The sequence below is a fragment of the Phocoena sinus genome, chromosome 17 (assembly GCF_008692025.1).
Source record: "Phocoena sinus isolate mPhoSin1 chromosome 17, mPhoSin1.pri, whole genome shotgun sequence".
Lineage (NCBI taxonomy): Eukaryota > Metazoa > Chordata > Mammalia > Artiodactyla > Phocoenidae > Phocoena > Phocoena sinus.
This window is the reverse complement of record NC_045779.1, coordinates 78,336,938-78,362,054: the sequence shown is the minus strand read 5'-3', so window position 1 is coordinate 78,362,054 and position 25,117 is coordinate 78,336,938. Positions and strand designations below refer to the sequence as shown.

Here is a 25,117-nt window from a genome sequence, read left to right as displayed (position 1 = left end):
GTGGGTCACTCGGGGCGGGGTTGTGACTGCCTGATCCTGACGCTCCAGGCCCAGGCACCTGGTCTGGCCACCAGCCACCCGGGGCTTGGCTGTACTACTGCCCCTCCTGGCTTGGGAGCTACCTCCCCTCTACGTGCTCCCAAGTCCTCCATGGTGCCCCTCCCGAATGAACAGTCCTATTGAGGGCCCCCGGCCCAGACCAAGGTGGAGGGGGCTGCAGACCCCAGGGTCCACGATTGATGGGGGTTTGGGGGCCGAGGCCCCGCACCGAGGTGGGCAGACGGGGAAGCAGCTGTCAGCACCTAATGGGTCCCTTGACAAACAGGATGGAGGATGCTGGGGGAGCTTCCGATCTGTCCCTGCCCCCCAACAGGGCCCCAAGGGCAGGGCACTTCCGGCCTGGCGGGCAGGGGTCAGAACTGTGGTCTGAAGACCCATAGGACAGGGCTCTGCCCACCTCTCCTTGAGTTCTTTGGTGGCCAGTTCCGGTGGCCCCGGTGGGGAGTAGGAGAGGGGGTGGGAGATGAGTGCCGGGGTGGGCCCCTCCCAGCCTCACGGGGGAAATGCTGAGCTCAGCGCAGCCGGCTGACCGAGGGCTTGAGGGACCATTAAAAACCCTCTCCGCCTCTGGCCGCCTGGAGACATCAATTTGCTGCTGGACTGTACTTACCGCTGCCGCCTCCCCTCCCCCGTGCCTGCTCCATCAAACCCTCCACCCATGGGGTCTCCCTTGGCTTCCCCCACCTCCCTGCCCTGGGTGAGGCCTGCCACTCCCTGGGCAGAATACCTGCCCTCCCCCAAAGCTGCGGGGACACGCGCCGTGATGCAGCCGAGCCTGGTGGATGTGTCCGCTCTCCGGGAGGGGGCCAGGGGCTGGGGGAGGGGCTGGGGGACTTTAAGCGGGGCAGAATCTCAGTTTGGGGAGATGAAAAAGTTCTGGAGCTGGAAGGTGGTGAAAGTTGTACCACAATGTAAATGTGCTTAATGCCACTGAACTGTGCTTATAAAAATGCTAAGATTTTATACAGATTTTTTTTTACCACGTTAAAATATACTTAACATAAATTTCATGTATTCCTTCTATTCCCATGCTAGCCAGGCCCTCCTTTGAGGGCTGTCGTGGGTGGGGTGGCAGTGGCCGAGGGGGCCAGGGACGAGGGGGTGCTGGGGAGGCTGGTGTTCCAGGCCAGCTTGGGCCTGGGGCTCCCCAAGGAGAAGCCCAGGCTCAGGAGGGCACCCCAGGCTGTCCCGGTGAGCAAAGCTGGGGACCAGCGCTGGGACTGAAGGAAGCAGGGCAGGGGGGCAGGGGAGGGTCCTCCAGAGGGAGGGGCATTTTCTCATTGACACTGGTTAGTGCGGTGACGATAGAAAGCAGGGCAGCTTTTAACTGGTCTGTTGGAGTTTTTCAACTCTGCGTTTATCCCACCCCCTTCTGCCTGCACAGGGCAGGCTGGCCGCTCCCCTCAGCACAAGACCACCTGGATGCCCGGCTGGGAAAGGGCAGGCCCGACCCCGCAGGGCGCTCCTCACAGATCGCCGTGTTGGCCACAAGCTTGTGTCTACGGTGTAGGTGGAGGGCCCTCAGGCCTGGGGAGGCGCCCTTGGCAGGGGCACTTGAGATGGCCCATAAGGAGTGATTCTGTCCCAGGCTGGCCAGTCTGGCCACCCCAGGGCTCACGGCTGCCGTCCTGCCGAGCGGGAGGTGAGGGCTGCTGACCTGGCAGTGTGGCTGCTGCCGGGCGGGGAGATGGCAGGCTGCCCGCGGAGGCCGGCCGCGCGGCTGCCAGCCCAGAGAGGATTTAAAGGGTGGCTCGCTCCGCCATCCATCCACCCCGGCGTCTCTTCCGAGGTGTATAAAACTGCATGTTCTCCCAGTTAGAGAAATGGCCACGTTCCGGGATTAATTGATTGATTTTTCCTCTTTAGGAATATTCATAAACACCGGTTCCAAGAGCAGGTGAACCCAGCCCCCCTCCCAAGTCAGCCACGAGGTGGGGGCGCGGGGCGCAGCTGGATGCCGTCACACAACCTCCCTCCAGGGCAGAGAGTGCAGTGGCCCCGCCCTGCTTCCTCTCACCCCCACTGTGCACATCGCCCATGGCAGGGGATGCAGTGGCAGACAGAAGGTGGGCTTGCCCTTCGGGGCTCCCAGTCAAACACTAACAGACTGCTCTGAACAGGCCCAGAGGTGAGTGTCTAGGTCCACCGACTCTGCCCAAATGCTATGTGACACTGGACAGGTCTCTGAACCTCTCTGGGCACTACAACAGAAGTCCAAGCCCTGCCCCATGAACCTGAGAGGCTGTGTCATGGTCCAGGGCTTGGAGGGCCAGTGCCTGCAGACAGAAGTTCGCTCAGTCACCATGGAGACTGTGGGTTGAAGGACCAGGGGTGGTGGTCCCGGTGGTAGAGGGGCCCTGGGCTGCTGATTCAGGTTGCCCACCCTCCACTGCCTCTGACCAACTGCTCCGCTGCCCGGCCATGACCCACTCCTCGCTGGCCCTCAGCCTGTTGGTGGGCCAGGCTGCCAAGCCTTCTCGAGCCAGGCTTGCCCCCAGCTGGCTAATCTCCTCTTGGAGCCCCTGTTCTTTGGGCAGGAAGCCCTGTCTGGCCGGTCAGGCTGCTCACAGAAGTGCAGTACGACATGGTGTGAACGCTGCGTGGGGAGCTCGGGCCCACTTTCTTGGGGACAGTGGGTGGTGGAGCCTCTGACCGGACAGGGCTTGGCTGCCTGCCGTCAGGGCCACTAGGCCTCCTTGTGAACAGCTCTGTGACGGGGAGCTCAGCCTTCCATGGCCCCCCACTATCTGAGACAACTTTGCCTCGTAGAAAGTTCTCCAAACTGAGAGTAGTCTGGCCCGGGAATTCCTCCCAGTGCCCTGGTGGGATTCTAAGGTCTTGCCTGTCCCTTCCACCCAGCAGGCAATGCCTCAGAGGTGAGGGGTCAGCTGTCCTGAAAAGCCCTGCAGGAGTCCTGGGCGTGAGGCCTCGTGGAGGCCCCCAGGCAGCTTTGGGGGCCCACCCTGCTGGGGCTTGGAGGCCACCAGGGAGACGGGCAGGTGGCGAGGCCCAGGAGCCTCCAGTTGACTGCCCACCTGCCCACCTCGCTCTCAGGGCCTGCCCCACTGTGGCTGCAGGGCCCGGCCATCGTCCTGCCGGGGCTCCCTGGAGGGCTGAGAGCAGCACAGCACCGGCTGACCTGCTATTGATGGGACGGGATGCGGCAGGCCGGCCTGGGTCAGCAGATCCATCCCCCGCTCAGGATGTCAGATCAGACAGATGCTGGCCTGGCTGGGCCCTGGGGGAGGCGGGGGGCTGCCCATGCGGCGTGGTCAGGGGGTGGGCGTAGGGGTGCAGACACTCCCTTCCTCGTGCCACCAGCCTCTGCTTGGTTGACCCTCAGGCCGGGGCATCTTTTTTTTTTTTTAGAAGTTGGGGTAGGAGTTTATTAATTAATTTATTTTTATTTTTGCTGTGTTGGGTCTTTGTTTCTGTGTGAGGGCTTTCTCCAGTTGTGGCAAGCGGGGGCCACTCTTCATCACCGTGCGCGGGCCTCTCACTATCGCGGCCTCTCTTGTTGCGGAGCACAGGCTCCAGACGCGCAGGCTCAGTACTTGTGGCTCACGGGCCCAGTCGCTCCGCGGCATGTGGGATCTTCCCGGACCGGGGCACGAACCCGCGTCCCCTGCGTTAACAGGCAGACTCTCAACCACGGCGCCACCAGGGAAGCCCAGGCCGGGGCATCTTGATGCTGCCCTGGCATCATCCCCGTGGGCAGAGCTGAGGCCTGGCCGGCGGTGGGGAGCTAGAGTTCCTGTGGCCTCAGCGGGCCAGCCCCTGGCCCTGTGCAGGCTCAAGACACCCCTGACACACTGTCCTTACCTGGCGGGGAGACCCTCGCCCCAGCCAAAGTGGGAACTTGGCTGTGACCTCTGAACCCTAGCAGGCACACTGCCAGCCTGTACTGAGGGGCCCTCTGACCTGGAGGGCCTGGCTCCCTCCTGCATTGGCTGGTCCTGGGCATCCCAGACCTGCCCAGGTATGAGAGGGTGCAGGCAGAGAAGTGACAGGTGCCCAGACGGAGAGGGAGAGCATGCGTGCATGAGAACCAGAACGAGAGGGGCACCTGGGAGACAGGCCAGGAATGGAAGGAGCAGAAGGGAGCCGAGACCCCGAGGAGAGACTGATACAAGGCGGGCAACGGACACACCAGGACAGAGGAAGGGCTGGGCCGGGACCTGGGCCCCCACCGCTTGCTCCTGGGCGCCCCTCAGAGGCGGGACCAGGCTCAGGTCACCTTGGGCTGCTCGCTGCACTGTCTGAGTGGTTCTCGGTTGGCACGCGCCATCCCCGACCGATTATTGGAAGCGGGTTCCCTTGGTGGGGTCTGGGAGCCTCTGGAGCCAGGCGGCCAGGCCACCCGGAAAACTGCAGACAGGGTCTCGGCCCCTGCCCACAATTACCCTCCCGCCCCGGCCAGCACCGCTAATGAATTGGGATTTGATCCGCAACATCACAGCCGGCCACAGCGCGACTGCCTGGCTCCAGCCGGGCGGGTGAGGGGCGGGCGGGCAGCGGAGTCAGGCCCGGAGTCCACTGAGCCCACTGCCCTGCCTGCTCAGGGCCGGGGGTCCCCACAGCCAGGCAGCAGGGAGGCCCCCTGAGTGTGCTGCTCCCCTGGGCCATCTCCTGCAGCAAGCCCCGGGGCGGTGAGGTGGGCTCGCAGGCTCTGAGGGGTTCCTCCAGCAGCCTCAGTGCCCCAGGGCTGCACCCCGCCCCGGGCCGGCCCCGGCACTACCCTCTGCTCTGCCCAGCACCCCCCGTTAGGGCCACCCCCGGGCCAGCACAGCATCTGCCCCAAACCCACCCCGGGGCTGGCCTGCTCTGTCTCTCCCCAGCCTGGCCTCCTGCCCCACACCCGTGGGCCCTCCTCTTACCTGCCTGGCCTCCCGTAACCCACCCCCTCTCAGGGGCAGGGACCGGGACTGAGCCCCGTCTGGGCAGCGGGGACCGGCCAGGCGGCACCGCAGGACCGGCTCCGGAGCCGTGCAAATGAACGAATGGTGAACAAGTGAGGCGAGCAGAGCCCTGGGAGGACTCAGGGGGGCGGCAGCTCGGAATGACTAGACACCAGGGTCTGGGTGGGGTGCAGGCACACGGTGGGCGAGGCCACGTGGCCGTCACTAGAGCAGGTCAGGCAGGGGTCCCGGGGAGAAGCACCAGGTGAGGGGGCAGCCCTCTAGGCCCTGGGCTTTCCCCGGGGCGCTGCCCGCCTGAGGCCGGGCCCGAGGGAGCCCCTCCAGGGGGGTGGGTGACAAGGTGACAGGAGGGGTGCTGACTGCACCTCCTTAGAGGGATCAGAGGGAGACGGGCCGCTGACGGATGCAGCTGGCAGAGCAGGAGAGTTTTAAGGCAGGGTTCCAGGAGAGAGGGGAGAAAAGGAGAGATGTGCCGATTTAATGTAAAATCAAGCAGTCCAGCCTCCTGGCCCGGTGCAGGCCACCTGTTGGGCATGGAGGACCTCGGACAGCACGGTCCCCTCCTCTCAGTGGGGAAGGAGTCCCCTTGGCAGTACCCGGGTCTGGGGTCAGCCAGGACCCTCCTGCTGTCCCGACCCCTGGCCCCTGAGGCCTCCGCGGAGTGACAGAGCGCAGGGCCTCCGGCCCCTCCCACAGCTCCCCACTCCCCCTCACGGGCCTGGCACCTCCCACCACCCAGCTCAGCACGGTCACCACGGCAGCACCAGCCTGTCTCCACAGCCAGCAGTACCATCGCCAGCCACACTGACCCTCACGGCCACAGACCGCTGAGCAGCCCGGCCGAGACCACAGCCAGTCTTCTGCCCATGTGGCCAGTTGCGTGGACACCGACATCACCAGCACACCCCCCGGGCAGCATCCCCCTTCCTGTCTACCCCACCTTCACCGTACTGCTCCCTTGCTCAGTGTGCGGGGACCCCTGGGTCTGCTGGGGGAGCCCCGGGCCGACTCAGCTGGACACTGGGGTCCAGGGCTGGGGCCTCTGAGGGGCCCTGAGGTAGGAGCCCTGGACCAGGCGAGTCTGGATGCCTAGGGGGCGGGGAGGCAGGTGTCTTCTCAGCAGTAAGCACCGTGGGGTAACGAACGGGGGTGGCGGCCGCAGTATTTAACAGCCGCGTCGGATCCTGCGGCTCGGCCTGTAACCGGCGCATTACGAAGGCTAATGGATTTTTGAGGCCAGATTGATTTTTCATTAATTTGGTAAAAATCTTTTTCCTCTCCCCTATAATTCTGTCTTAAAACGTTCCCCCTGACAGCTCGATAAGTCACTCTTGTCTTAATGCACGTCTGGCTCACCCGTCCAGGGGCCGGGGTGGGGGGGAGCGTGGAGCCTGGGGGGCTGCCAGTCATCCCCAGGTAAATACTGCATTATGCATGGGCCTGGGGAGGCCGCCCTGCGGGGCCCTCTCCCAGGGTGGGCCTCGGCCCTCAGGACCCCCTGCAGGCCACAGGCTGCTGAGGAGAGGGCACAGCCCGCATCAGGACAGAGATAGTGTGTGAGAGACAAGGGGGGAAACTGAGGCAGAAGCCCCCACTCCCAGAAGGGGTGGCCTGCCGAGGCCTTCCTCTTGGTCAAGGTAAGGTGAGACCTCTGACCCCAAAGGGGCTGACCTTGACAGGGACCTGCCCAGGCCTCTGTCCATCCTCCTCCCACCAGCTCAGGCCCCCCTCCCACCCCGATACCAGGGGCCTACCCCAGCCTGGTCTGGGCTGCCTGACCAGCAGGGGCCCCTGCCCCTCCTGGACTCCATGCCCACCTGCATCCTCCAGAGAGACCTCAGGGCCCCCAGGGCCTGTCGCTCCAGCCACCACGTCTCAGCAGGGCTGGCCTGGCTGGGCTGGGGGCAGGGAGGGAGCTGACTACTTCCTCTTCTTCCTCTCCTCCCCTCAGCCGCTCCACCTCTGCTCTCTGGGGCACTGCTCCCCTCTGACCTCCCCCTCGAGATTCTCCTGCCAGCCTTCTCTTACGGGGTCTCCAGGCTGTCCCCGACTCCTCCAGCCCCACCACCCTCTCCCAGGGCTTCAGGTAACCCTCCAGGGCCCCCCCACAACCCACCCTCTCCCTCCAGCCCCAGACCACGCCCAGCGGCTCCCTGGACACGCTCCTTGTGCCCACTGGCAGCCCAAGTCCAGTGGGTCTACCTTGAGCTGACCCACCCAAACCTGCTTGTCCTCCTGGAACCACAGCCCCACCACATCCGGCCTAGCGCCACCACATGGCCTCACAGATGTGCTCCTGGACCTGTGAGCCCTGGTCCTCAGTGTTCAGGCCGCCGGGGGCCCTCCGGGAGTGGGGTGCAGCCCTGGAGTTACGCCCTCCCCCAGGCAGGGGCCCACCTGGTGGGGTGAGTCCCGGCCCCCAGCCCCACCCCAGGCACCTTGGCCCTGCCTCTCTCTGCCAAGCTGCCTCCTGCCCCTTCTAGGTTCTCCTCATCCCCCCGTCCCCAGGGACCAACCTGAAACTGGGCAGGGGGTGAAGGCCCCGTGGGCTCCCAAAGCTCCCTGCGCTTGTCGCTGCCACCGCCCTGAGACGCGTGTCTCAGCCCCATCGGTGGTCAGCCCCCCAGGGCCGGGCCTGGCTTCACCTCTTAGTGCCTAGAGCGCAGCTCAGTGATGCAAGCTGAGCGGGGTTCTGGTGGCCCTCCTGAGCTGATCCTAGGCGAGCTCTGGACCCTGTTGTCATCACGCCAGCACTGACTGGCCCCAACCTGAGGTCCTCTGTCCAGAAGAAGGGACGATGGTGAAGGAGAGCCTGGCCAGGGACTTGTAAAGGTGGCGTGTCGTGGCCGCTGAGGGAATTAAGACCGAGTCAGCAGTGACACTGATGTGGCTGTCGGCCATGGCGGTGACGGTGTTGCTGGTCAAGTGATGGAGACGCAGTACGGGGGACATGACGTGTGGATGCCGGGGACAGTGTGGAGGTGACGGTGCTGACGGCCGTGGGGACGGGGTGGGGGTGGACGTGCTGCTACTGGCCGGCAGCGGCCACGGTGCTGGTGAAGACATAGAGGTGGAGCTGTTACTGGTCGGAACGTTGGCTGGAGCAATGGGGCAAGTGGAGCAGGCGAAGGGGGCAAAGGGGAGTCTTGGCAGGGGGGGGAGGTGGGGAGGGGAGGGAGGGGAGGGGAGGGGAGAGGCAGCAGGTGGGCGGAGGCCGGCTCCTCTTTGCTCCTCTGAAGGCCCAGGAGCCTCGGAGGGGATCCAGGAAGTGAGGAGGGTCCTTCCTGCCTTTCCGGGGCTGACCCCGCCCTCCCGGCCCGGTGCTTCCTCCTGCGCTCCGTGGTGGTGCCGTGGGCCAAGTGTGCGGGACCTGGCTCAGTCCACAGTCAGCGTCCGGAGAGGAGGGAGTGACGGCGGGCACGTCCGCTCCGGGAGGGACGCAGGACTCCCAGACGTCGCTGCCCCCCACCCCGCCGCAGCAGGGCTCTGAGCTCTCAGGTAGGGAAACTGAGACCCAGCGATGCGTTCTTCGCAGGCTGGGACAGGGCGCCCCAGGGACAGCCCCTTCCAAGTGGGGCCTTGGGCTTCAGCTGGGCAGTTCTGTCTCGTCCTTCCCCGCCCCCTCTGGGAGCCCACCTGCCCTCCTTCCCACACATCCTGCCTCAACTCCACTCAGGGGCAGGTGAGGACCATGCCCACCTGGTCCTAGGTGCCACTGAGAGAGTGCAGGCCCTGGGGAGGGGAGGCTGGGAAGAAGCAGGGGAAGGGAGGAAGGGGGAGGAGAGGAGGGGGAGGGACATAGTGGGGGTTCTCATGAGCTTAAGCCGTACTGGAGCAAGCAGAGGAGGCTTCCAGACACTGGCACAGCTGCGGGGGGGCAGGGCAGGGCTGGCGGCCCGGAGTCAGCAGAGAGCGATATATCAGGCCAGAGGCACAGGACTTCTCCCAGCCACCAGAGCAGAGAGCTGGGTGTGCTCTGGTCCCTGAGGACTCCGTGAGCCACTGTCCCCTCCACTCCTCCCCTGTCCCTCCTGGGCTGTGAGCCCAGGGACCCTCTGTCCCAGGAGACTGGCCAGGCAGAGATGTTTGGCCGGGATTCCGCCGAGGGGTTCCAGGAGCACCCCCTGAAGAGGTGGCTCTGTCGTGGCAGGTGCAGGGAGGGGAGGGGTGTTTCGGGGCTGCCCCGCAGGGGCAGGGCGGCTCTCCTTTCCCTCGCACCAGGAGGCCCGCGGCCACAGAAGGGGCGGCCGAGGTTGCCCGGGGAGACCCTCACCCCTGGTGCTGGGAGATGGGGGCTCGTGGGGGGGGCGGGGTTCAGTGTCCTCTAAACCCATGCACTGCCCGTTCCCTCAGTGGCCACACCGACTACTGACCCTGACCCAAGTCACCTCCACTCCACTTCCTTGGACGGCCCCAGTCGAGCCTTCTAAGTTTGCCTGGGGGCAACTGTATTTGGGTCCATCGCCCCCCATAGGAGCTCGGTGAGGTAGGCTCACCTGCACGACAGCTGAACGCACAGACCCCGGCCACAGGGAAGAGGGCAAAGCTTGCTAGGGTGCCTGGCCCTGGTGGGGGCGGGGGTGGGATGGGGTGCTGGCTGAGCCTGGAAAGCCCCCCAGGCCTCAGACCCCCCTAACACACACAGCCAGGGGCGTGGCCGGGCTGCTTCACACGGGCTCTGAGCGAGGCCTCACCAGCCACCGAGAGAACGGTCTCCCACCTCCCCCTGGGGCTGAGCCCATGGCCTGTCTGAGGGGTGGTGAGATGCCTCAGAGGCACACAGTCACCTGGGAGCCAGCCACAGAAGGCTCTGAGCCCCCAGGACTCTGAGACCGAGGGAGGTGAGCAGGGTGGGGGATGTCTGTGGCTGCCTCATCCACTCGGTCCGTCTCTAGCTGGACAGTCCCGAAACGCAGATGTTCAGGCCATTGTGACCGAGTGCCCCAGCCACGTGCTTCAGAATCTGGGGGTGGGGCGGGCTTTCCAGAAGTGGGAGATGCTTCTCATGGACAGCTGGGCTGAGCCCACCCCTCTAATCCAACACCTGAGGCCCTGTTGTCCATCCTACGGAAGGACAAACTGAGGCCCAGAAACACGGGGACTTGTGTGAGGTCGGCTTATTGGCTTCCTGCTGCTGTTCTAACCAATTACCCTAAACTCGGAAGCTTAAAACACCAGAAACTTGTTCTCTCCCAGTTCTGGAGGCCAAAAGTCTGAGATGGAAGTGTCGGCAGGGCCGTGCTCTCTCGCAGGCTGGAGGGGAGGACCCTTCTTGGTCCCTTCCGCTTCTGGTGTCCCCAGGTGCTCCTAGGCTGCGGCCTCAGCACTCCAGTCTCTGCCCGAGTCTTCACACGGCCTCTCCTCTTCTGTCTCTTACTGGGAAACGTGTCAGTGGATTCAGGGCCCACCGGGTAATCAGGATGATCTCATCCCAAGATCCGTAACTTGAATACATCTGCAAAGATCCTTTTTCCACACAAGGGCACATTCACAGGTTCTGGGTGGCTGTATCTTTTGGGGGCCACCATTGAGCCCTCTGCGGTCAGGCAGCAAGTTCAGCTTCTCCAACAAAAGCTCTGTCTTGGGATGCTGGGAGCAGTGTGCCTCGGGCTTCTTGGGCTTGGGTCCCTACGGGACACCCCAACGCTGGAGCCCTACCTCCCGGCCTCCATGAGGGCCGGCAGACCTCTAACCCAGCCTTCTCAGCAGGGCCTTGGGGACTCGGCCCCACCAGGACCTCGGGGTCGGAGCGGCTGCTTCTCCCACTTAACTGCCTCCCACGCACCCCACTTCTGGATCCCCAGGGCCCTGGGCGGAGGTGGACGGGCCTGGGCTGGGTGCGGGTGGGGGTGGGGTGCGGTGGGAGCCCTGGGAGAAGTGAATTGAGGGGGTACGGGGGAAGAGCGAAGCCAGGAGGGGTCCCCCCAGCCGGCGGCCCTGACACCTGTCCTCCGCCTGGCCCTCCCCTGTGACCCCTGCGCCCCACCCCCTCCCCGGCCCTCCCGCCTCCGCCTCGGGGCTCCCTTCCTTCCGCGCCCACGCCTCTCCTCGCATTAATCTGCTGCGCTCACTGCTGACCCAAGCGAAAGGGAGTTTGCCTTTTCCCCTCGCGGCAGTTTTCTGTTGGCAAAGCAAAACGATCACAGCGTGCGCTCAGCCCAACCTCCCCGCGCAGCGCGAGACCGCTCTGGAAAATGAGACGTCCCTGCGTGGGGCGGGGGCGGCGGCCGGGGCGGCCCGGGCGCGCGCCGGGGAGCTCCTCGTGCACGCTGCTCAGCGCACGCCCTCAGCCCCACGCTCTCCCAAGCCCTCCCGGGCCCTCCCCGCGCTGGGCACGGGGACAGGGGCAGTGTCCCGCTGCCGCCTCAGAAGCTCCCGGCCCTCACCCTCCCTCCCCGGGTGGCACGTGCACGGGACACTCGCACCAGGCGGCTGCACCTTCCCAGGTATTTGTGGAGCTTGTGGATGAGCCGGCGCCGTCCCTGTCTGTGGCCCACGGCCCATCCGGGGCATCGCGACAACGGGATGTGGCTGGACCAGAAAGTGGGGGGTTTAGAGCCGTGACCGACCTGAGACGTGGCCACATCTGAGGAAGGCTGAGCACATCCCAGCTTGGAACTGAGTGGGCAGAGAGCACAGGGCAGAATGGGGCTGGGGCGCTGTTACGGGGCAGGCAGCTGGGAAGGGCCGGAGCGCCTAGACACGTCAGGGCAGAGCGGATGGGCTGGGCAGGCGCGCGCCTTCTCACCCCCAGCCCCACTGTGTGCGGATCCCCACGCGTCAGCCCCTCAGGGCAGCCCGCTGCCACTGGGGAGAGGACTCAGCCCAGGTGGGCCCTTGGGGCATAGCCCCTCTCCCAGCCTGGACGGCCCCCCAGCACTCACGGAGAAGCCCCTCAGCCGCCTGCTTCACTCCTGGGCTGGGCCAGGCGCTCACACGACCCCAGTCTGATGTTGTGTGTAGCGGGACTCACCCTCGGGTGCTAGACAGGCCACTGCCAGCTTGTTCTGAGTCCTGCCCCCACGGGGGTGCAGTATTGCCCTCAGGGTGGGGGTCAGGCCACGACTGACCGCCGGGGGTCCTGCCAGGCCCAGAGTCGTGTCCATGACCTCATCCCCAAGGCCTCCTGGAGCCAGCCCAGGACTCCGCCTTTGGCCAACTCAGCCGTCCAGGGACACTAGGGAGATGCCAGGGAGACTGGGTGGGCCGTGTGCTGCATGCTGAGGTGTGCTGGACACAGGGTGGCAGTACTCTCGGCGTCCAGGAACAGCTGACAGGTGCCCCAAGTGGCTGGAAACGTGTGGGCAGAGCCTCCACTGGCCCTGGGGGACGCCAGTTGGTCCGTGCCCCACGCTCAGCACCTACTTTCCCATCTGGAAAGTGGGTTCACTGCTTCCTGGAGAGCTGGGGCTCCCCTCGATGCCCAGCCCCACCTGGCCCAGGGGAGCAAAGGCCCTGGCTTGCCTGAGGGCCGGGAGGCAGGCCACTTGTGCAGGGCAAGGGAGGGGCTGGGAAGGCCCTGGTGGGGCATGCACCACCGGCTGTCCGCATGGGGAGGGTCTGGTCCTTGGCAAGGGGCCCTCCCCACCTGCCTGGGGCGAGAAGCAGGTAGCAGCTCCGTGCCCAGTCCCAGCCCCTCTTGGGTCCAGATCGGCTGCTGGAAGCAGGGAAGTTGCTGAGTCCTGGACAGGACCTGCCAGCCCTGTCGTCCCCGATTAGCGGGTAATGCTTCCTTGATGCACAGTTTTATTAATCAAATTAGTAAGTGCAGAGGTGACCTTGGCCGTTCTGCTGAGAGGGGCATTCTCCCAGGAGGGGCAGGTGGGTTGGGGAGGGATGCACCTGGATGCCCTGTCCCTAGGCTCCGGCAGGTGGCACAGCCCTGCCATCCCACTCCGAAAGCTGCATGCCCTCATCACACCCACTTACCCATTCCCTCGCACTCTCACCGCCCCCCGCCCACTCACTCCCCTGCCCCAGTAATGCTAAAGAAGGTGGTGGATGGCAGGGGCCAGGGCTGCCTGGCCCCCCTACAGGGTTGCTCCTGCCTGGGGACCTCACAGAGGGGACAGGGATGATGCCCGGAGACGGGGGTGGCTGGGCCTTGGTCTGCAGGGGGGCTTCCTTGCTCTCCTGGGTCTGCTGCTTGCCCTTCCCCAAACCTGCACTGCACTTAAGCGGGCAGCGGCTGCCCCCTGGTGGCCACGGGGACCCCTGACCCCCCCCCAACCCTAACCTGCCTAGGGCTGCAGGCGGCACCCTGTTCCACCTCTCACTCCTCTTTTTGGGGCCAGATCCTGAGCCATACCACCGCGGGACCCAGGAGAGTGTGGCCGCCGTGGTCTCTGGGGGCCGTCCACCAGTATGCATGGCTGGGGGGGAACACTGAAGGCTCACGGTCTGAGGAGCCCAGTTCAGTGCCAAAGGGGCTGGGGAGGAGTCCAAGGGGGCTAGAGTGGGCTGGGGGCACCCCTCAGTGGTGGGCTCAGGTGCAGGAGGATGAAACGGCCCCGCAGACACCTGCCCGAGGCTGGAGCAGGGGCCTCAGATGCCCAGGCTCAACTGCAGGGCGAGGACAGGTGGGGTAGAGCCTGGCAGGATTGGGTGGGGCCTGGCAGGGTGAGGGCAGAGACAGGGTGAGGGCAGGTGGAGCTTGGCCAGATGGGAAGTGAGGGCGGGAGATGGGCCTGGCTGGCAGCTTGGTAAAGGACTGGACTGCAGGTGCAGGGCTGGGATCAGATCTAGGCCCTCGACGCAGAAGGGGTCAGGATGAGGGGACAGGAGGGACGGAAGCAGGGATGGGTCCCCATTCTGTCCACGGAGGGACAGTAAAAGGTGTTGCAGTAGTTGGCCTTGGCTGGGACCCCGATCAGATGGGAGGCAGTGCTGTGGGCACTCCAGGCTGCTGTGTGGAGGGAGGGGCAGGGCGGGAAGGTAGCTGAGCCTTCTCCAGCCTGTTGGGCGCCAGGTGGGCCAGTGGGAGGGGTGCCCAGAAGGAATCACTGGGGGCCAAACAGAAGCTTGGCTTGGGGCGGAGCCAGTCCTGAGGGAGGGTGTGGACGAGATACAGCATGCCGGGGGGGGGGGGGGGGGGGGGGGGGGGGATGGGGAGAGCTCAGCTGAGGGGCCTCAGGAACCCAGCACAGGGGGCAGTGGGCATCTGGGCTGCAGGGACCCGCTGGCGACACATCACCGCAGCCTGCCTGGCTCTCTGGGGACGGCTCCTTCAGGATCCAAGAAGGGCAGCTGGACACCCCCACCTGGGAAGCTGCCCTCAAGTAGGCACCTGGGGCGCAGGAGGACAGGGCAGCCCAGGGGCAGCCTCCTGGCACTCGGGAGTCGGCGTCCAGAGGCGACTGTGACACTTCCCGTATCGGGGGGCAGCACCTGGCCCACAGCACTGGGCTCGGACACACCTCATCTCACAATGTCTTTAATGGGCAGCTCTGGGCACTGGGTGGGGCAGCAAACTGGCCCGAAGGTGCTCTGGGGTCAGGAAGGCGTGCATGGGGTCCTCACTCCCAGTCAGCTGGACCCTGTGCTGGGGCTGGGGTGTGGGGAGAGCTGGCCCCTCACTGCCGGCCTGGGCAGCCCGGCTCAGGGGTGTGGGGCTGGGGACAGCCTCCTTCCAGCCTTGCCCCTCTTGGCCTTGCGGTTCCAGCCCAGGAGGGGTCTGGGGCTGGCTTGTGCGGGCCCTGGTGTCTCCCGGCCACACTCCTTCTGGCTCCTCAGAAGCGCCCCCAGGGCTGGCCGGCGGTCCCCCTGTGTTTGGGATGGAAATGGGTATCGGTCGGCACCCTGGCCTGGCCTGCTTGTGGCCAGCCTGGTGAGTGTGACAGGGGTGAGCCGGGTGGTATTCGGGGGCACGTGGCGGGGTTCCTGGGAGGGCGGCCATGCGGCGGGGCGCCCCGGGGCCTCCAGGAGGGTGGAAGCCGGCTGAGGGGTGGGCTGGGGCCTTGTCAAGGGCAGGAGCTGCCACCAGGCGGAGGCCGCAGCATAGGTGGCTGCTGCCTGGAAGGTCCCCCGAGTGCCCTCCTGGCATCTGCGGACGTGGGGGGCTTGGCGGAAGGCCCGGGGCCGGGGCGGGACAGGGAGTTAGGGGCCCCCCCCGGGCCCCAGGGCTCACCGAGCCAGGCGGCTCGGTGCCGGGCAGCAGCGTCACCACCTGCAGACTCACGCCCTCGCCGCCCACGCCCCTCAGCTGGGCCACCACGTCCGCGTGCCTCCACCACCTGCACGGCTGCCCGTTCACCGACACGATGTAATCACCCTCCTTCAGGCCAGCCGCCTGCAGGGAGACAGGGAGAGTCCCGCGGGCACCCCTCCACCCCTGGCCAGGCCCATCTCCCCCCTTCCCGGTAAGGCACCCCCTTACCGCGGCCCGGCCCCCCGGGACGACAGCAGCGATGAGAACGGGTGCGTCGCCCCGCAGCGTGAAGCCGAAGCCCCCCTCTCCGCGGGCCACATGGATGGGCCCCGCCAGCCGCCAGCGGTTCTTGGCTGAGAACACGGACAGGGGCCCCTGGGGGCGGTCAGAGGTCAGAGGCCTGGCTGGGCTGCCACACTCGGGGGAGCCCCGGCCTGGAGCACCCTCGCCCCGATCTCCACATTTGGGGACAGGAACCAGCAGGGTCTGCAAGGGGGCCGGGCAGGGCTGGGCCACCATCGAGGGCCTGCCTGAAAACGCAGGGCAGAGCGGAGGTGGGGGTGGCCCGGGAGGGGTGCTCACCAGCCGATGGAAGATGTCAGCCACCTTCACCCGGGAGAAGCTGGGTGCCCTGCCCTCCGGCCTCCGCTGCGTCTTAGCTGAAAGGGTGAAGGGGAAGGGAGGGCGTGGCTGAGCCCAAGGCTCACGGCCCCAGAACCCTGGGAAGCAGCCAGGTGTGGCTCGGCCAGAGCAGAGTGGGTGACCCGAAGTGCAGCCCGTGCACACCGGCCCCTCTGTGGGCCACCAGCAGGAGGAGCCCCAGGGGGTGGTTCTTGGGGGTCCCAGGTGCAGGGAGAGGGGGGCGTGGAGCTGCCATCACGGCTCCCCCGCCAACTGCCCTGCTCCTCCTTCCAGGGCCCATAGCTCTGTGGCAAATGGCAGTTGCTCGCCAGGAGGCCTCCGCCCCCCGCCCCCCGGGGGCCAGGACACACCCACCCAAGGGGCCTGGCTGCTCACGCCGAACGTCAGGGGCCTCGGCGGCCTCACAGAAGTCGTCCTCGAGGTCGAGTTCCGAGTACTTGGCCAGAGAGCGCCGCAGCGCCTGGGCCAGCACGACCTGCAGCAGGTCCACCCTGCGCAGGGCCCGGCACACGGCATGCAGCCGCAGGGCCTCCTCCTGACCCAGGATGGCCCGCTTCAGGTGGGCCTTGCCTGCACGGGACAGAGCTGTCACACGCTGCCTGCCTGGCCCTTCCAGGCTGGGCCCCAGCTCCCCCACCACCAGGTGCTGCGAGACGAGGGCAAGCGAGGGCTTCCGGGCTCATCCTGAGGGCCCGACGGCAGGTCTGAGCCGCGAAAGAGCTGCCGCCGTGTGTGGCTCGCCCCCCCTGCCCCCGCCCCCTCCCGACGCCGCCCGAGCTGGGGACCCCACCCGCCAGTGCCGGGGCATCAGGGCTGGGGATGACAGGGTGGAGTGGGTCATTCACGCCCGCGGAGGCCCCAGCGCCCCGCCCCCTCCCTCAGCCGTCTCACCCAGCTTCCGGCGGTCCTCCTGCTCCTGGGGCAGGGCGGGGCCCCGGGGCTCAGACGAGGGCGGGAGCCCGAGGAAGATCTGCTCGAGGGCTGGAAGCTCCGCCTCCGCCACCGCTGTGGGTCAGAGAGGGCGGTGAGGCGCCAGCGGGGCCCTGCCGGCACACGGGCGTGCGGAGCGGGGCACTCACGGGCGCCGTCACACAGGGCCAGGGCCGCGTGGTAGTGGGCCAGGGCGCGGAAGTACTCGGCCTTCACGTGCACCAGGGTGGTCCAGGGGAAGGGCACGTAGTCCCGGACGGGCGGCTGGGCCATGGTCTGATGCACCAGCCGGTACTCGGCCGCCACCTGCTGGCGCACACGGCAGGATGGTGGGGCCTCCCGCGAGCCCAGCGGCCTGGGCCCCCACCTCTCCCCACCCTGGGGCTTGGCTTCGACCAAAGTCCCAGCGGCCCTGCCCCAGGCCAGGCTGAGCTCAGGGGCAGGGCCCCGGTTCCTGCCCTGATTGGTGTTGCCCCAGAGGCGGGGACTCAGGACCTCGGGGTTGACAGCCGGCTCTGGGACCCTACAGGAGGCCCTGTACCCGCCCCCCCGCCCAGATCCTGGCTCTGCTCCTAAGCTCCAGCCGGCACCCTCGACCCAGGCCCTGCTGCTCAGTGAGACACCGCAGCTTGGCCGGGCTCCCCGCCCTCACCTGGGCGGCCTCCTGAGCCAGGTGGAGCTGGGCCAGGCAGTCATGGGGAGCCACGGGGGCCTGCAGCAAGAGGCCCTCGAAGACGCACTCCTGGGCCTGGGCGGTCATGAGCTGCTCCAGCATGGAGAGCGAGGCGGGGCTCATGTCGGGGCTGGGTGCGTGGGAGAAGTTCTCCCTCAGGAGGCTGAAGGCCCCTGCGGAGGGGAGGGGGCTCAGGGTGGCACGGTGGGGCCACCCCACCCCCGCCCCGTGTGCTCGGCCCTGGTTGGGGAGCACCCTCTGCGCCCCACAGAGGGCCTGTGCGTGTGACCCCTCGGGCTAGGGGGCCATCGTACTGGGCCCCTAGCTCTGGCCACAGAGAAGGCTCTGCCCCTCACGCCTGGAAGCGAGGACCACGCAAGCACAGCTGGGGGCCCAGCCCCGGGCGGCTCTCACCCGCAGCCCTCTGAAAGGCCTCCACAGCACAGCTGGTGCCCTCGGGGCAGGAGCGGTCCTGGCGAGCCCCGATCTGGGTGTGGAGGGCGCCGATGTTGAAGAGCACGCTGCCCTTCTCGAAGGCCAGGGCCCGCTGCTGGGCCGGAACCCCCGTCAGCGAGTCATACCTGCAGGGTCGGGTCAGGCTGGGCAGAGCCCTCACAAGAAGCCAGGGTCTCAGAAGCGGCCGCCGCCCCCCACCCCGCCCCGCCCCTACCAGTGGAACAGCAGCCCCAGGCTCCTGGCAGGGGTGACAAAGCGCGCCTCCTGGAAACACAGCTGATTGTAGTAGGCCGTGAGCAGCTCCAGGCCCGCCTCGCTCCGGCTAGGGGTCCGCATGGCCTGCCGGGTGGAAGTCAGCGGGGTCCCACGGCCCCAGCCCACCTCATGGCATGCACACCGCCCTGGGAATCCCCTTGAATGCCACAGCCCCAGGAGAACACCCCAGGGTCCAGGAGTAGACACGGTCACACCTGCCCTTCCGGGGGCTGCTGTGGACCACATGTGCCACTCCAGGAGACTGTGCAGGGCATTGGGGCCAGAGACCCAGGCAGGGTCCCTGGGGTGGGGACAGGCACAGAGTAGCCATTCCCAAAGGGCCAGCAGCACCGAGCCTCTGTCTTCTCACCTACGGACTGGGAGGCACCCACCCACCTGCCGCAGGTCCTCCAGCTCCCGGATTTCAGCCTCGTAGGAAGCAGTGTCCTCTCCAAAGTGCCCTGAGATCAGCTCCTGGTTCGGAGGGACAGGCGCCGGGCTTCCCTGAGGTCTCCCAGCCCAACGTGGGCGAGGACCCGAAGCGAGGGGAGGCCCTGGTCTACACACTGGCGTGGGTGCCCCCCACCGCAGATATGGGGCCTGGAGACTTGGTGATGTTTCTACTTGAATTCCCGTATTAACCCCACGAGGCAAGTGCTACCTGCCACTTGACAGGCAAGGAGACTGAGGCCGAGAGGCGAGGCACCTTTCTGCCAGCCTGGCCGGAGTGGCGAGCTACCCAGGGCAGCCGGGCTCACGAGCCCCAACAAGGACCCAGGAACCAGCGGGTTTTCTCAGCACAGGCTCTGACTGGAAGAGGTGGCCCCCGCCAGAGGGACCCTGCAGCCGTCTTGGGGCCTCCAGTTCTGCTGACACCCATCCCAGGGTGCATGCCTTTCTGCAAAGCCCACCCAATCCAAATCCCCCATAGCCTGGGGAGGCCAAGTGGCTCCAGGGCAGACTCCTCTCTGGGCCTCAGAGTCTTCATCTCCGTGAGACGGCTGGACCAGGAAGCCCCAAAGACCCCCCAGAGCCCAGGGCTCACAGGCCAGCACTCACCTTCAGGGGTGTGGCCCAGTCTAGCTGCTTGGTCTCCTTCAGCCCCAGGGGGATCATGGGGACAGTGATACCTTCGCTAGAACCAGAAGCATCGAGTCTGGGCTCTAAGGCTGGACTCTGCTGTCCCCAGTGGCCACGCAGTCCACCCGCTACCACTCCTGCCCCACGGGACACGCCTCTCCTCTGATTATGGTACATGTCCTTGCACACCACACACGTCCCACCACGCCCCGTCCTGGACCACATCCTCCCACACACACGCGTGGTGTGTGCTGTTCTGCGCACACATGCACACGCACCGCTGGGGCCGCTCCGCATCCTTGCACACATGCACCTCTGGGGCCAGGCTGCGTCCTTGCACACACGCACATCTGGGGCCAGTCCGTGTCCTTGCACACGCGTGCACACACACCTCGGGGGCTGGTCGGCGTCCACGTTGCCATCGAGCCCCTCCAACTCCTCCTTCAGCAGCTGCAGGCTGGAGTTGACGTAGCTCAGCTCCAGGGCCACAGTCTCCCTCACCCGGGCATTGCTGGTGGCTCTAGGGGAGGCCAGGCTGAGGTGAAGCCCTAGCCCTGCAGGCGGACCCACGCCCCTGGGCTTCGCTGCAGCCCCTGCCCTAGCCTGAGCTCTGGAGCCCACTCCCAGAGTGATGTGCTGATGGGCCCAGCCCCCTTGGGGGGCAGCAGTGGGGTCCAGGGCCCGCCAGATGACCTCCCCCTTCTCTGCAAACCCCCGTGGTTCATGCAGATTCCTGTCCATGCGGGTATGTCGTGACTCTGGCCCAAGCACATCTCTTTGGTCCCTGAGCTTCCAGGGCATAAGTGTCCTCCACCACCTCTCGTGCCCCCAGGACACAGCTCAGCCTGCCCTCCACAGCGAACGGAAGCCAACTTCCCTGGAGGGGCGGGGATCAGACCCTCTCTGTGCCTGCCAGTGGGGCCACAGGTCCAGGAAGGCAGGGCTGCTAAGGAAAAGGAGTGGCCCAGCCGAGCCCTGCCCCGGGGCTGGTTCTGCACTCACTGGCAGTCTGCACTCAAGCAGGCCAGGCCTCCTCCCTGGGCTTCCGGCCATCACCAGTAGAAGTGGCGTGTGGGAAGGTCAGCACACAGCTGCTGGTCACCGTGTGCATCTCAAAGGCTCCCACACTGCACACTGGTGGGGACATCCCCTCAAGCCCTGCTCCAGCCCCGCACGGAACGGAACTCGGCTAGCCCTGAGCCTACCCCTGCCAGTTTGGGCCACCAAGGTGGGGGCCTGAGTCACCTGTGAGGGTCTCAGCTGAGCGGCATGACTGCCCCAGACCCCAGTGGGAGGCCCAGCCCTGCCTCTCAGGAGCCTGAATGGGAGGCCACGGTCACGGAATCACATGTGGACCACAAGACCAGGCACCCACCTGGGTCACTGCCCTGCCCCGGGATGCACCTGCCTCGCAGGGACCTCGGGGAACACGGCACTGTTTTCCCACAGGTCGGCCGGCGGCGGCAGGTGTCCCAGGCAGCCAGCACGCACCTGTACAGGTTCTCGGCGCCCGTCCGCATCCTCAGCTCCCTGTTGATCTGCTGGTGGATCTGGGCCCTGCGGCTCTGCAGGCAGCCGTGCTGCGAATTTGCCAGGAGGTCACAGCCCTGCCGAGAGGCCACAGGTTACGGGGGCCGGGCCAGCAAGGACATGGCAGTGGGGGATGTGGCTGGGACTGGGGCCCCGGGAACAATCTGGGCCTGTCCGGTGTGGCTCTGGGTCTCAGCAGCCCAGCCTGGAGCTCCCACCAGGAGATGGCCAATTACGCACCACACATCCTCCTGCACTTTTGAATTCCTTCTGTAACCCCCACGACCCATCCCGCCCACACAATTATGCCAGGCCACACACGTTTAATTGGAGGGGATGCCCAGCCGGCTCCCGCTGGGGCGCTAACAGAGAGGAGGCTCCCCTGGGCCACGCTGAACATTGCCGGGCTCCGTTCCAAACCACAGGCCCAGGGTCCCTCTGCTCACAGGCAGCAGGCCAGGCCTCCCAACGGCCACCATCCGAAGTGCCTCCGCGCGGGTTCTGTACTGCACATGGGCCACCTGCCAGCCTGCCCACGTCCCGGGGCCCCAAGCAGGGAGCCCTGCGGCAGGTTCAGAGAGTGAGAGGCTTCCTCTGGTGAGGGGAGGGGCTTCAGGGCCCCAGTGGGACTGGTGCAGCCACAAGTGCCACACCTCCTCCTGGCCATTTAAGGACCTCCCGTCTGGGTCAGTCACCAGCCCAAGAGTTGGAAAGGATTTCTCAGAACGTACTTCCTTGGGCAACGTCCTCTCAGGCTCAGGTGATCACCTGGCCCCCGAACGGAGCAGGGACGAGAACACAGTGCCTCCCAGGACCCTGCCCTGATGGCACAGACAGGGGAAGTTTTATTCATGTGGGGCTGACGCTGGCCTCCCTACAATGGCCACTGTCTTCCGCAAATCTGAGGAAGCATGCCCCCACTGTCACACACAGGGCAGTTTCCCACCTTCTGGGGGCTCTAGTTTGTCCCAGCCCCGTGCAGGGGGCACCCTAAAGAAGGTCTCACGCCCTTGCACAGACAAGGCTCCTGGTGCATAGCCACCTTGGATTATGGCCCAACATCTCCTCCACACTCCAGTATTCTCAGGAGAGATCAATCAGGGAAGACTTCCTGCAGGAGGAGGCATTCTTCTGGGACTTGAAGGATAGGAGGCTTCAAGGTAACTGGGGAGAGGGGACTTGTCCACATTGGACAATGGGAGAAGGAGCAATCAACTTGGAGGACTCCCTGCTGTGGGGCCCTGGGCAGGCCCTCATCTGTAGATGGGAAGGGGGCTGGCGTCAGGGTGGCACCAGGATGGAACAAGACAAAACACAGCTCTCCTCTCTCTGCTCTGCTTGCTGAGTGTCTGTCTTCCCACTGGCCTGCGCCTCTTCTCCGTGGTGCCTCCCACACCCACTTGGTGCAAGAGCAAATGAGCAGAAGATGTGAGCAGTCTCCCCTCCAGGAGGCCTGAGAATCTGGGGACAGAGGGGCAGGCCACAGCCGAAGCTACATCCCGATCCCTCTGAGGGTCCAACTGCAAAGCTCCAGCAGGTTCTAAGGGTTCTGGGTGAGCAGCACAGCTGTCTGCCTGGGGAGGGGTGGTCCACGTGCCGGGCAGAGACCTCCAGCCCCGCAGGGCTGTCCCCATCAACACAGTTCGTTTGTCTCCAATGTCAAGTGCTCCCGGAGAGATGTGCTGGAGGCGGGAGACCACGGCCTCTGAGCCAGGGTCCCCTCTGAGCTCCGCAGCCAGCACCCGCATGGCCTTGTGACCCTAACGCTCCCTCCAGAAGGCAGATTGGCTGCGTGACCTGGATGGGAGGTGTGCTTATGGCCCAGTCCGCAGTGCTGGGCGGGCTGAGAGCCACACTCACCCCCATTTCCGCACCAGGTGGTAAAGGGATGTGCCAGCTCACCCACTTGTGGAAGAACCTCCACTCCGACGGAGAAGAGGAGCAACCCCCCACACCCTCCCTGCAATGGCCCTGATGGCATGGGTCTAGCGGAAGCCCCAGAAGCCCAGGAGGAAATGGCATGGGCAGTGTCCAGAACTGGCTACGTGTGGGGGCAACTATGCCAGCACAGGCCTGGGAACAATCAGCAAGATGGTCAGCAGGGCCAGGCCTTACACCCTTGTGGGTGCAGGTGCCCCCTATGCTTGGTGGCACCAGACTGAAAACCCTTGGGGACATGGATGCCCAAGGCCTGGCATAAACACTGGGGCAGGCTCTTGCTGACCACCTGGGGACAACTGGGCTCCCGGACTGCAGAGGGAGGCAGCCAGAGCACCCTCTCCTTCCCAGGCACAGACTCGAATGTCTCCACACCCCCTTCCTTCCAGAGCTTCCCCAGTCGTCCTGGAAATGGTCCACAGTCCACAGCGCGTGGGGTCAGAGATTTCAGGAGGGGGCAGAGGTGCGGGTAGGTGAGGAGGGACAAACCACCTAGCTGGGCAATCCTCCAGCCATTTCCTGTACCCACGAGGCTTCAGCCACCTGTTGCTAAAAGTTTCATTAAACACAGAGCTGGGTGCTCAGGGCAAAGCTGAACAGCCCTAGGAGAGAGAGGGCAAAGCTAGAAAAGGAGGAATGATGGGCACCAGGAACAAACACTAGGGCCACGGGCTGTCACTGACCAGAGCCCAACACCTGTCACAGAAGGGGGTCCTGAGCGTTGGAGAAAACCAAGAGGTGGACTTGCGCTCCCACCTTTTCCTGGTCGACACAGGAGGGGTCCCCAAACGGGCTAGAGAGGAGCCCAGCAAAGGCAGACAGCTGGGCTCTGGCTCCGCACCGGGCCCCAGTTTCCCCAGCGATAAGCCCACCTTGCCTCTAGGGGCGAGCGAGATGCGGGGTTCGCCCCGGAGTCTAGCGGCGCGCTCGTACGGGAGAAGCCAGCGCCGACCCGGCGGTCCCGCGCCCGCCGGAGTCAGATGGCGACAGGAGCACGTCGGGTCTGGCACCCCACCTCCCGGCGCCCCCTGCCCTGGGGCACTCCCACCTTGCGGACGCTGCCCGCCGCCTGCAGCCGGGCGCTCTCCTCGCCGGCGCCCGCACCGTCCGGCCTCCCCTCAGGGACCATTGCCGCCCGCCGTTCGGGCCGCGCCCGCCTGGAAGCCAACGCTGGCGCAGGAACCCCGGGCGCACGGGATCCCGCACTGCCCTCTCCCGGAGGGGGTGGGGGGGTGGCCCAGTCGGCTGGAGGGGCGGGGCGCTGGGCGCCGAGCGTGCGAAACTTTCCGCTGCCCAATCGGCGGCAGCGGGGACTCCGATGGACAGCAGCCTTGGCCAACCAGGGTGCGAGGGAGGTGGTTCCGCGGCCAGGCCCCGCCCTCCCGCACCCGCGGAGCCCCGGGGGAATGCGGTCGCCCCTGGCAACCGCCGACCGGCGGATAAGGGAAAAACACTGCGCCGCGCAGGGCCCCGGGCTGCGCGGGTTTCACCCGCACCGGCTGCTGGGGTGGGGGGGGCCTCCGCGGGACTAGTCCGAAAACATCCGCAATGGGGTTAACGGTTTTGCTAGCGCGAGCGCGCGTGCGGCTCTTAAGGTCCGCTTTCCTGTCTCCGCGCGGGTACCCAGGCTCCGGCCTGGCCCCAGTGAGGTGCCATGGTCGGCCGTCCATTGTCACACCTCCAGAACCTGCTTCCAGAACCTTCCTCTGGAGCCCACACCCCAGAATCCTCCTCCAGAACCCACCTCCACAACCTGCTTCCAGTATCATCTTGCTTTCACAACCTACTTCTAGAACTGACTTGCCTCCAGGACCAGCCTACTTCCAGAATTGGACTCTTTCCGTAACCTGCTCTCCCTGCAGGGTTGCCCCAGCGATGTGCCTCCGTCCAGGTCCTTTCGTAATTTCTCTAGTTATGGTGACTCTGCAATGCGCTCAAATTTCACGTGGGGCTCACCTCACCTAAGAACACGCCGTTTGTAGGGGCAGGAACACCAGAGTAATAAGTAGCCCTAGTTTATCAAGTTCCGATAAAGTTCCAGCTTGTCCGTCCTCACCGTCTCCCCTCCGTGCAGAGCCCTATGCTCCTTCTCTCCAAACGTGTGCGCCTGATCCGGCAGTTCCCCAGTGCTAAATCCTGTAAACTAAGCTCCTTGGCCCACCCTGGCCATCTGCAACAATAACAACTCCAAAATAAGGTGATTGTTAACTCCCGGGAAAATAAAAAGTAACCACGGAATATAACCTGACTCAGCTGTGTATTTCAGGATGTCCTGGCATCTTGACCTCAGGACCATTACAACGAGTTTCTGTTAGGAAGAGGGGAGAGGGGAAGAGTGAAGAAGTGGGTGAGAGAAGCTGAAGCTTCGTCCTCCTGAGGCAAAGTCAGTAGGTAAGGCCTCAGTTAGAAAACAGAATTCCGGATGCAGAAGTATGTTGTTGGGAACTGTGGAATTCAATACCAAATCGGCAGCTCAAAGAGTCACAA

The 25,117-nt window shown here is 65.5% G+C and overlaps 1 protein-coding gene across 2 annotated transcripts; it reads right to left on the bottom strand.

The window, feature by feature from the left end:
• Nucleotides 1-14,396: 14,396 nt before the first annotated feature.
• RHPN1 (rhophilin Rho GTPase binding protein 1) lies at nt 14,397-23,828 on the bottom strand. Of its 2 annotated transcripts, none has more exons than XM_032610058.1 (15): nt 23,679-23,828; nt 20,654-20,769; nt 19,554-19,682; nt 19,142-19,217; nt 18,479-18,556; nt 18,042-18,166; nt 17,786-17,970; nt 17,351-17,544; nt 16,848-17,007; nt 16,660-16,773; nt 16,144-16,338; nt 15,709-15,785; nt 15,355-15,501; nt 15,106-15,267; nt 14,397-14,741 (listed from the first exon to the last, which is right to left on the bottom strand). In XM_032610058.1, exons 1-15 carry the CDS (start codon nt 23,757-23,759, stop codon nt 14,577-14,579), a joined length of 2,004 nt encoding a protein of 667 aa, XP_032465949.1. In that variant the 5' UTR covers nt 23,760-23,828; the 3' UTR covers nt 14,397-14,576. The 2 variants fall into 2 exon arrangements, with proteins under 2 accessions (XP_032465949.1, XP_032465951.1); XM_032610060.1 differs by having other exon boundaries at nt 16,848-17,004; nt 17,786-17,952.
• Nucleotides 23,829-25,117: the final 1,289 nt, after the last annotated feature.